Source organism: Temnothorax curvispinosus, unplaced genomic scaffold, assembly GCF_003070985.1.
Source record: "Temnothorax curvispinosus isolate PA1 unplaced genomic scaffold, ASM307098v1 QBEX01004528.1, whole genome shotgun sequence".
In the NCBI taxonomy this organism is placed as follows: Eukaryota; Metazoa; Arthropoda; class Insecta; order Hymenoptera; family Formicidae; genus Temnothorax; species Temnothorax curvispinosus.
Window position 1 is genome coordinate 97,641 of NW_020214308.1, and position 11,938 is coordinate 109,578.

The window sequence follows — 11,938 nt, forward strand, 5'->3', positions numbered from 1 at the left end:
ACAAGGAAATATTGGTCGCTTAATTGTTCGGTTTATTTGTATAGACAATTAAACGATACATATACATGTGTGTACGAATTACATGTGTCTTCCTTAATTCTAATACATCGATATTAATGTTTAATATGCTCGGGTGAATGATCATATTAGGCGATTACATACAGGCGATACATTTTCTCGGGTCGATATGGATTAGCGAATGTTTTTTTTCACTTTCTGTTTGACGAAACAAACGTGGACTATAGGAAGATGTCAACTATAGCGCGACTAACCAATCTTTTATAGGCTGGATTCCGATATTCACTGTCAATACTGCAAATCTATATTTTACGTAACGTATACTATAGATTTTCAGTTGCTGAAAGTGAATATCGGAATGCAGCCGTATTCGAAGGGGGCTTCTCGCAGACCGAAAGACGGTCGAGACACGATAGCCCACCAATCGGTATTACTTCATGTCAAAGATGAGTCTTGTAAATGCAGAACTCCGATTTCCCGAGCGTCATTTAATTAATTATTAAGATACATCGTTTACATATCTTAAGGTACACTATTCGAATACAGTCAAATGTCCGTATCATGAATCGGGATACCAAGCACTGTGTGATCACTTGGCACGTTATCCACCTAACAACAATCGACGCTCGGTTTGCCGGTCATAAGTGGCAAGAAAATGATTTTAAAAAGAGGGGAAGAGAAAGACAGAGATAGCAAGGACATGTTCATTGTATGCATATGTCATTAAAATAAAAATGAGAAACTTGCGGGGAAAGATCGGGACAACTTGGTTTGGTCCTGACGAGTCTAAAATGCGGACATTCAACTGTAGCGCTCGGATAATCGAGTCTCTACTATGAAAGTTCGCTTAGTACTTTAAAATAACGCTCCTGCTCTTTTTGAGTTCCTTCGCTATCTCGTGAGATCGATAACGGCACGGATTCAGAGATCGGTGTCGTACCAGGCCGCGACCTGGTTGTTATCTTGCGGCGGTGCAGGAAGCTCTTCCAAATGCTCGAAACTCATGCCATCGTGCGCCACGTCCATAGTGTCCATTGCGCCGTACGTCGATCCACCACCTATCTCTAACCCCTGCATCGAATCTACTGGTATCTGGTCATAACCTGTCGCAAGGAAAACATCATTTTCTATAAAAAGCCCATAACACTCTCGTACGGCAATTAACATCGATAAATATTACACACTGCACGCGGAGTGCAGAAACTTCATTGATCAGTGAAACATAATTTGTGAAGTACTTTGGCAGTCTTTTAGCTTTACGAGATACAGAGAGTTTTGCTATGTGTCTCCAAAGTAACTACTTTTTTTTTAATAACTATCGTTTAATCAATTTATGTGATTACTTTATAATCATAATGCTGACATATCGTGTTTAATCGATTACCATATTTACTCATTAATTTGTAATACATTTTTCATCAGAAATCTTTACCAGATTGCACGATAAAAATTATTGAACCCACAAAAAAGCTACTTTCTAATAATACTAAATAATCTCAGACTAATATGTAGAAAATAAATATGTAAAATAAAAAAAAAACTTGTTTAGCTAACTTTTAGCTTTTTTAGCTTCAAGTACTAAAAACGAAATAAGCGATACGCTTGTAATGTTGGAGCTCGATATCCCACGTGCCACCATGTGATAAGACAAATAGAAAAAAGTATTAAATATTATTGTTTTCAATTTCGATGAATATATACAATACTTCCTTTTGGAGAATAAACTGCAGAAAACTTTTTATCTAGTTACTTACAAATATCATCCTCCTACGCGACTCCTTCATCATATAAAGCGCGTATTACAGTGGGAATAAATAATAAATAATAAAAGAGTAGTAAGTATTTACGTGCAAAACAGCGTAAGCATGCGTAGGTGAAGTAGCTTGACATTACAGTGTCTTACATATACATCAAGTGACACATCCGTAATTACGAATAAGGTGATTTCAGTTGTAATATCAAAGAAATTAAATAGTTTGTAATTGTTAATGTCTTCTTGGAATCAATCAAGTATTAATATTCTATATTTAGTAGTTCAGATATTTTTCATCGATCGCGCCATTATTTATAGACTAGATAATATATTATTATACATTATGTACATAATTAAGAAAATATGTTTTGTGAAAATAAAAATGTTAAGCGGTGACTGCGTGTTTTTCTAAGTTTTAATATAGACGATTAGGGCACATATTATACGAGTTCTCATATATACTGCTGTGAAAGTAAAGTTATCAGATTCTTTTGTGGAATACAGTAAATAATAATAAGCGTGCTCGACAAATTTTAAAGTTTCTACATGTAACATTGAACATGCAGTTAAAACTGACAATCAATTAGACGTCAAACAGTCAAATAACGAAAACCAGAAAAATACATGAAGACCAAATGTCACCTATGTTACTGCGAGAAACTGTTGATAGGCTGTATTTTAATTTAAGTCCATGGGTTAAGCTGCTGTTAAAATAACATACGATTAAAATGCATTATTTTATATTAGAGGTGATATCGAAAAGAGTGGTAAATTGATTAAATTTCCTCGTATTTACAATGCAAGACAGAATTGGTTCGTGAGGTTGCATTATCGCGTATACAATCATCCCGTTATAGTCATTATACGGCATACGCAATTTGTCATGACGGATTATATACAAGAACACATTTTATACAGAATGAGATTCGTTTTGTATGATCGTTTATAGCTTCGGCTACCCTCGATCGAGTAACAAGTCAATTGTTCGGAAGCAACATTCGATGAATAAAATGGCTAACATATAAATTACCTTGCGGTTGATAACCCCGGCCGCCATGGCTGCTGTGTACGCTAGGAGGTCCTTGGCCATACATACCATCATAGCCTTGTTCAGGGCCGAGCATGTCCTGAAGATTAGGTAGCTGAGGTCAACACAAAGCATTTCTTCTAAGGGAGGGCGCGTCATGGTACCCCGAAATACGGCAAGATTCGCGCTATACTTGGCAAGTTTTGTACGATAATAAAAACGGCCAACGCGAGGGGAGGCGGGGGCTTGCATGAATAATAACATGAATGATAAAGTAATAAAAATAAAAAGACGATTTTTGAAGTAAACATCTGCAGAAGGAACAAAACGCATTCCCATGCATATTGTAATCTTGCAAACTATCAATTGTAAGATCTTATCTAACTGCATCTCGTGATCCATTGCTCCATTAGGCACGACCATATCGTCTTCTTTAAGCTCTCAATGTTTGAATATTAATATAAAAATGTCATGGAAATATAATTGAACCTCGGGCATAATAAACTGTATGTTATAAAGCTTAAGCATGTAAAACTAAAAATTTAGTTTACAAGTTAATATAAATACGCATTATAAAGTGCATTTTTTGCGTGAGGAAAGCAAACATTTCAAAACTGCTCGTTTATAACTTGTTAAGCAATGTAAAATTGTATGAAATTAGTTTTCACATTATATATACCCGTCATCTCCACAAATATAACGATAAAAGTCTAAAGCGTAACCGATGGATAATGAGAACTAAACGCTATAGCACGCTAATGACCTAATGAGTACTGCAGATGACTTAGTGGTGCAAATTGGAATAATAGATAAATAACGCTATATACATGACTTATAAACAGCTGTGCTTGAAATTAATCTTACACGGGGAAAACCTTGTAACATATAAATACCTGATTTTTTTATAATTAGGGGGAATGTCTCTATAACCAGTAAGAGCTGTTATAACGTGGCAATTTACTGAACACAATGTAACCATCGAGAAGTGTTTAACATACTTCTATACTACAATATATTTCCATTTATATTACAAACCTGATTCCTCGTAAGTACTTGGCAAAAGTAAATTAAAAAAAGGGAAAGCTAGTACATAAAAACTAAAACTTGCTATGTTACATAGTGTTTACAAGTAAATCTATTTCGCCACGGCACGAGATAAAATGACGTGCACTGGTGTATTTGTTCTCTACGATACCTGAAGATCCGGAGCCATTGCGAAGTCGGCATTATTCCATAGATTTGTGTCCTCGCGGAACAAAGAATTTGTCAGCTCCATGGAAAGTCGTTTTTTGTACTCTTGAGGCTTGTCCTCGCTCATACGGAATAGCACTGCCGCTGCATAAGTAGCAACACCCTCATTCCTGGAGTGCAGCAGCTCTGTCAGCGGGGCGGTAGCACCTTCTTGTTCTATCATCTCGGCGCCTTCTTTGTCGGCTGCCAGCTCGCAAAGTACGCCGGCTGCTACACGTTGAATATTTTCAATCTCGTTGAACAGTAGCTGCGAGTGAAAAAGCAGAATTGTTATTAAATAAAAAAAAATTGTATGTTACGATAAATACAGAATAATTTAAATTTATCATTTTAGACTAAAATATAATTTAAGAAACTAAAAAAAATGAGCACTTTCGTAAACATAGCGATACGTACTTGTACGAAAATCGGAATTACGTTCTGTGATCGAATTATCGCCCTATTATGGGATTCTCTTGCGAGAATATGAAGAGCACCTACTGAACCTTCCACTATTTCTTCCATGCGTACTCCATCTGCATATGCACCCGATGTTTGTTGACTTCCGGTACTAGCAACCGATGATCGTTGCTGCAAATAAAAAAAATATTTTTGACAGTATTTGAATAATAATAACGTCTAAACACTTTCTCAGTAGAGAATTATACAATTGTTATTAATTGTACAATTATTGCAATTGTTATTATGCAAAATATTTTTTATTCTATATAACGGCTTATACTCACTCGTTGAGTATCTTGGAATGCGCGCAACAAGAGTCTCACAAGGTGATGTATCGCGCCGTGGTCGCGTAACGGGATGTGATTAGAAGGACAAAGAGCCAAGTTGCGGATTAATCCGATAACCGCCTTCACCAATGGCCAGCGCGACGGCGGGTGAAGTAATTTGACTATAACCTGGATACCATAATTTAATCGAACGGAATTTTGCGCCATTTCCGCTTCGTTATGACGCGAGGTCAAGTGACGTAAGGCGCACACCGCCGGTTCGGTTATCTCCTCCCGATCACCAGCATTGACGATCGTACGAACTAGAGCATCCACACCGCCAAAGTTACACACCGCAACCTGAATAAAATTTAAAAGATTAAAACCTAAGCCAGATATACGCGTAAGAACACCGCAAAGAAATGTATTTATTTCGACGTACCTTGTTGCGCTGATTATTGCAGGTCAAGTTTGACAAAATGCCAGCGGCGCACGTGACCACATTCACGTCTCCTGATGCGAGCACAAGCACGAGACTTTGCAGCAAATTGTCGAGTCCGTCAACCTTTGTGCCGGCGTCTGATAGATTACGCAGTGTCCACAAACAATTCTGGACTAATCTTTGACTCGGATTTGCAAGATGCATAGCAAGTGCCTGCATGCCTCCAGCTTCCACAATCGCGGGTTTGTTACTAGGGCAAACAGACAATACTGCAAACAAAATAATCACCAATTAATAAACGCAAAAATTTAATTACCATTCCAAGAGACTATTACAATAAATTTGAAATAATTACCCTTCAATACTCTCGAAGTGGTCCATAATAGTTTTTCATACTCATAAGAGCGCATGATGCGCACGAGCTCTATCGGGCCTTGCGAAGCAAGAATAATTAGCTTACTCTCTTGATTTCCATACGCCAGAATCTGCAGGCAGTCGGTAACAATGGCTAGAAATTTCACGTTGTTCCGTTGGAGTAGAGCGACCATTTTTTGCAAACCGCCGGCAAGACGCACGGCCATCTTAGAACCGTCTTGGTGAAGCAACAAGTTGTGCAGCGTCGTTATCGCGTAAAAAAGAACAGATTCCACCGGGGAGCTCAGTAGTTTTACAAGCGCAGGGATGCCGCCACTCTTGAAAATGGCTAGCAAGCCTTGTCGATGGTGCGACAAGTTGTGCAGAGTGCCTACCGCGGCCTTCGTCGATTCCAAATCGTCGCTATTAGAAATAGCGCGCACCAAGGCGGCCACCATTTGCGAGCTGTTCATGATGGCATGCCGGGAGGCTTCCTTCTTAGACAGCTGGTGTACCATCATAGCTGCCTGAGAAACGACCACTTGATCCTCATCGTTCAGCAGCTTGATTAATTCCGGGATAGCGCGCGTAGCAAGATCAGCATCGTCCTGATAATTGATTAAATTGACAACGGCATGCTTCAGCATTTGGCTCGGCTCGGCTAATCTCTGTACAGCGGTGGGCTGGGCTGGATCAAATTGCGTGGAGGGTATCTCTACACCTTCGTCCAGGGTTTCGGGAAACATGGCAGCGCGGACGCGCTGCGATCGAGTGTGACTCAGCTGCTGATTTATATCTGAAAGAACGTCACGCCATTCTCCATCACAATATCCAATTCTGTAATGTTAGATTTACAAAGGTGGTCGGTAATCTCACCCTCAACTTGATCCTGCGTAAAACCCTGTGCGAATCCTTGGTCCAGATCGAACATCAGCTGATCCCCTTCCATCTCCTCATCTTCTTTGCCGGACAGAGATGGTGCCTGGGTGACAGCGCCGGAATGGATGCCCGAGTCGTTCATGTAGGAATTCTGCTGCCACATCAGCGTCTGCTCCTTGGCGGAGCCCATGGGCAGGTCGCCCGGGCCCTGGTAATTCCCTTGGGACACTATAACCCAAAACAAACGTAAGTTCCACGCGCGTCCCTATCACGACAGACCAATGTATCGCACGAACGTGACTTACTCGGCCTAGATTGATTCGTCGACATTGGATAGCTCATGATTCCGGCTGGAAGTTACCTTCACACCTGAAATAAACAAAAGCAGAATCTCCGTCAGCGTCTAGCGACCCTCCGTTCTACGGTGCGGTCTCTCTCAACGTCCAGTTAGCTCTATTCCAGTTACGCAAAGAGGAAATCACGCCGGCAATGCAAAAAGGGGCCAAACGCAGAGTGACATTCCCATCATCTGACGCGAGACCGAGTGTTCAATTCACCGGCTCGGCGAGGGGGCGAACACGCTCGTCCCAGATCTCCCCCCGAACGCCGCGAGTGAATCAGAGAGAAATCGCTCTAAAGAGTCTAAAGCGACATACGCTCGCCAAAATGTTCACTTGCGGGATACTACAACGGTACGGTGGGTCAGTGGATCCCGCTCCGACGGGGAAAGATGCTCCCGCACCGGAATGTGGGCGCGATCGAAGGGTCCCTCCTCCCTCTCTCTCTCTCTTTCTCTCCCTTTCTACTCTCCCCTCCTCCCTGTCTCGCTCTCGCGTCGCACAGCTTCAGGCTTGTGGGTGTTCGCGCGGTCGGCCGCGATCGAATATGCGTCGTGCCGTTGCACCCGTCGGCGGGTGTAGCCGACGGGACGGACGCGGCGGGGTTCCCCCGCGGCGGAATCCAGGGTGGGACGGAGGCGCGTTGGCCGCGTGACATAACGAGAGAGAGGACTCCGGGAAATATGCGATGTGTCACCGTTTCTCCGACAATCGACGAGGCCGCGCGCGCGGGAGGAGGGCGGCGAGGGGACGAGCGCGGGGGAGGCGAAAGGAAAGGCAACTTGCGTGTGTGTACATGCGTGTATGCATATGCCTGCGCGCGCGCGCGGACGTATATACACGGTGTCGGCGAGAAAGAGAGCGACGAGAGGGCGAGGAGGAGAGACAGAGCGGACGGAGATCGCCGTCGGAACGAGGAGCACCGGAGATGAAAGGTTCCGTCGACAACGAAGAAGAATCCACGCGAAGAGTATCGAGCACCGACGCGCATGTCGTGTCCGTCGATCGACTCCGGGACCCAGCTCGAGCGGAGGATTTCTTTTGACACGCCGCTTTCTCGAGACACGAGAGATAATAGCAGAAAGATTCTCGAACAGCGGGAGACTTTTCGCGAAGGCTCGCGCTTCGAGGAGTACTCCGAATATCGCGAGTCGCGAGAGACTTGAGAACCGTCGCGAATTAACGCGTGCATGTCGCAGCCTCTCTCTCTCTCTCTCTCTCTCTTTCTCTCCGGGAAGCATTCCGCTACTCGTCGAGTGGAATTCCTGAACGTCCCGTCGGGGACGTACTTACAGGAGGGACGCGCGGCGCCGAGCGTCCGGCCGGAAGTTTCCCGACGGCAAGTTTCTCCGGCGTGTGGGCGGCAGGCACTTTGACACACCCAGCGTAAACACACTCGCGACGCGGCGACGCTGTTCTCTCTCTCTCTCTCTTTCTCTCTCCTCTCTCGAGAGCGGAGCCGAGAGCGTCGCAATGGCGCTCCGCGAGCGCCGAGCCCGAACACTTACCGTGCTGCGTGCGTGACTCCGCGTCCCCCGATTATCCGCGAGTTCCCGTTCAGCACGCGACACTCGATCCTCGCCGACTGGCGAGCGACAGCCACCTCCTCGTCGTCGTCGTTATCACCACGTCCGTCGTTCGACACCACGTTCGCGCACTGTCGTTATAATCCCGCCGTAAGCCGACCTGGCACTCCTCTCGCCGTCGCGAAGCCTCAACAACGTTCTCACTATCCAAAGATGGCGGAAAGCGACGCGCATCAGATAGCACGAGCGCCACCTGCCGCCTGCGCCGATCCTGAATTGTGTTGCAGGGCGATAGGAGTGGATAGAAGCGAATGGAGCGAGAGATGGATTTATCTCTCTCTTCTCTTCCACTCTTTTTCCTCTTTTTCTCCTTCCCTCTCATCTTGGCCGACTCGGGCATCGAACCGTCACCTCTCTGTAGCGTTCCGCTTCGGTTTAGACGCGGAGCGAAGCTCGGTGTCGTTCCCGGAAGGGAACGAAGAAGTTATGATGATTTCTTACGAGAAAAGAGTCGGAGTATAACGAGCGAGAAACTCGTTTCACAAATTTTAGCATCAAATGCAAAAAGTTAATTAAATGCACAGAAATCAATTTTTATAATATTTAATTATAATTGAATTAATTTAATTTAATATTTTAATAATGTAACTCTTCATGCAAAGAGATTTACTTCATTTAAATTGCTTGACAAATGACTGCCAAATGAATAAATAAAATTGATCGAAGGTCTGTCTTTTTTTTTACTGCAAATACATATTTTTTAACATTCTAATCTAAGAAATGAAGTACGAAATGTACTTGAGTTGTTTTTAGTTTTTACTGATTTTAATAATGACTCAATATTTGTTAGGGAAATTTTTTAAATATGCTGAAACATATGTTTCGCTGGATGTGAAAGGGTTAAACGAGTGCAGCTTACCGACGCGCCTGAAGCTCGCAACACGATAAACAGCGGTGCATCGGAAGAAAGGCATCTGGGGCCCGATTCTCTAACGACAAACGTATGCGTAAACTCTGCTCTAACAGAAAAGCTGCAAGCTTATTGGCTAAGGCTACGGTCAACGTGACGCTACAAATGCTTCGAAGCATTCCTCTTCTCTTTTCTTTCAATGAAGAAAGAAAGAGAAGAAGAACGCTCCAAAACATTTGTAGCGTCACGTTGACCGTACCCTAAAAACTATGCGATAGCCAATCAATTTGCAGCCTTTCTGTTAGAGCAGAGTTTGCGCATACGTTTCTCGTTAGAGAATCGGGCCCCAGGTGCAATGACAAAACGTGGCCGGTGAAGTATACAAAGAATAAGAGAAGACACGAGGAATCACCTCGAGAAAATGTCTTAAACAGAATAATATATTATTATTATTACTATTAAACGTTATCTATTAATCGCTTCGAGATGGGTAAATCTTTTCAAACGCAATGTGTAAAGAAACTAACAAGAAATAAAGATAAGATATTGAAACGAAGAATACAGTATAAGTTTTTTTTAGATAAAATTTGGAGCAGATTAAGTAACTTTGACGCTGTAAACAACAAAAAGTTTATGCAAGCAAATGTGTGTGTAAGAATTGTATAAAATGTCTTTTCAACTTTATCGTCAACTAATTCAGTTATTAATCGCGTTAATTACATTACGGACCGATGATGGACGTAATTCGCGATTGAGACTTTCGCGAATTATCGAAAACGATAAGCGCGAGCGGCGGCAATTTTTTAATGGATCCGCGAGTATTTTGTCCGGCCTGCGCCGTGCGCGAGAGACTCGAAAATTCCTGATCGAGACCGGCGGAGTAAATCGTGCCGGGCGGACAGCCAGAATGCGCACAAAATAACAGACACTGGAGAGCAAAGTAAAATATACTGGCCGTTTGGCGGGAACACCATTCGTTATCGGCTGCGCCCACGCCGATTAATTTTCGGATGCGTGATGGCGGTAGCGTTCCTTCCGTTTCGAGCGGTGATGATACATTTTATGTCTGCGCTGATATTGAGCTGGGATAACTGAAAAAAAGTGGAAAAATTTCCTTCGGGATATATACGGCGGCCGGCCGATGAAATACAGCCGCGAAGCGCGCGATAAATCCGCGCGCGGATCCGCCGCAATTAATGATAAATATCGATTAAGTTTTTTTTTCTTTCGTCTGTTTGTTTGCTTTTTTTTTTACATAAGCGAGTTTGCCGATCGAGAGATGCGCCGGATCAAGCGTCGCGATTTTAATTATTCCAGGACGGAGGGAGTGATGCGGAGGAAGGGGGGAAGGAGAGAGGAAGGGGGGGTCGACGATCGATCCCCTTTGCATCACTTGTTTTATATACGATCCTGTTTTTGTCGCTCTGTCGATGGAATATGTATCGTCGCTTCCAAAGCTCATAAAATACTGTAAAAGCGACGTTTTATCCCGACACTTTATCACAATCCGAATGCAGATAGAAGATAATAAACTTGAACTTTATTTCGGATCGGATAATGCGCGCATTCGGCGCGTCGATAGAGGCCAAACGTATTCCGCGCGCGTTATTCGGCCTCCCTCCGCGCTAAAATACAGGGCTCATAATTACGGGAGGTAACGGTAATCCGCCGCGCGCGAGCGTTAGGCAAATATTTATCATGAAGATGCGTCATTGATCGGCCGATAAACCAGCCAGTTTACGATCGCCTGTTTATCGCGCGTGCGAGGACTTCTCCTCTTCCTCCTCTTCGTCTTCTATACGCGCGCACCCCTTTCGCACGCGTATATTTTCGCGCGCCGGGTGAGAAGAAACGTTTTGATCGCCGGGGACGGACCTCTCGGCTTGGCGGACGTAATTATATACCTGTTAACGAATGAAATATCACCAAGTCGAGGAAAGACACTTTCTGATTTATGAGCGGGGTCTTATTTGAGAGGGTGGAAGGTGGAAACGTCGCGCGCGCGCAAGCGCGAGCGCGCGGCGCCCTGATAAGTGTCGCCGATAATATGCTAATAATGATTTGTGGTGATGGAGACTTCCGCGTTAATCTACGTAAACGCCACGAAGTCGATCCGCGCTGGGAATTTAGAGTGTTCCAACGTCGACGGGGGTGAAAAATACCGCGGCGTTCCCCCATGCCGAATTGAAGTGGATCGTTAATCATCGACGTACGATGCCGTCCGTGTGTCTCGGATCTTCCTGAATCCTCGAGGAGACCCAATTCCGCACATTTTTCTCACATTATTTCCACATTTATTTTGTCATTTCTGTGTTTCAATTTTTATCTGCACTCCCTTTCTTCTTGCTTCATACGTCTTTCTCTTCGTCCGTTTCAACGGATAAATAGAGTTAAAATAATACTGTTTTGTTTAAACTTGAAAATAATAAATTCGACACACATGGCAATTAAAAATAACAAAGTGTTATTTAACTTAACGTATTCGGTTTAAATTTCATCCTTTAACATATTTGACAATATATTTTTCTGTTTTAATATTTCCACGATTATGTTGGATTAATTATTTTCGCCATGCAACAACGATCGATGGAAAACATATCACGCACATGTGGAAATAAACTCGAGAAACATATCCGTTCTTTTATTATGAATAGATCGAATTCCGGTGGATCGATACGAGAAAGGATGGAGATTTTCTGCTCGGCGTTATGCAAATAAATTACTGAAATATTC

General features: G+C 43.4%; 1 protein-coding gene across 5 annotated transcripts; it reads right to left on the bottom strand.

Annotated features, from left to right (window-relative positions):
- Positions 1-9: 9 nt before the first annotated feature.
- LOC112453563 (armadillo segment polarity protein) lies at positions 10-8,506 on the bottom strand. 5 transcript variants are annotated; one of them, XM_025014369.1, is made up of 10 exons: positions 8,278-8,506; positions 6,737-6,800; positions 6,429-6,659; positions 5,554-6,348; positions 5,199-5,467; positions 4,775-5,116; positions 4,446-4,619; positions 3,994-4,296; positions 2,802-2,898; positions 10-1,121 (listed from the first exon to the last, which is right to left on the bottom strand). In XM_025014369.1, the coding sequence occupies exons 2-10, from the start codon at positions 6,771-6,773 to the stop codon at positions 940-942; spliced, it is 2,430 nt and encodes an 809-aa protein (XP_024870137.1). In that variant the 5' UTR covers positions 6,774-6,800; positions 8,278-8,506; the 3' UTR covers positions 10-939. The 5 variants fall into 5 exon arrangements, with proteins under 5 accessions (XP_024870137.1, XP_024870134.1, XP_024870135.1 ...); XM_025014366.1 differs by having other exon boundaries at positions 2,802-2,913; XM_025014367.1 differs by lacking the exon at positions 8,278-8,506 and adding an exon at positions 8,063-8,194 and having other exon boundaries at positions 2,802-2,913.
- Between the last annotated feature and the right edge of the window lie 3,432 nt (positions 8,507-11,938).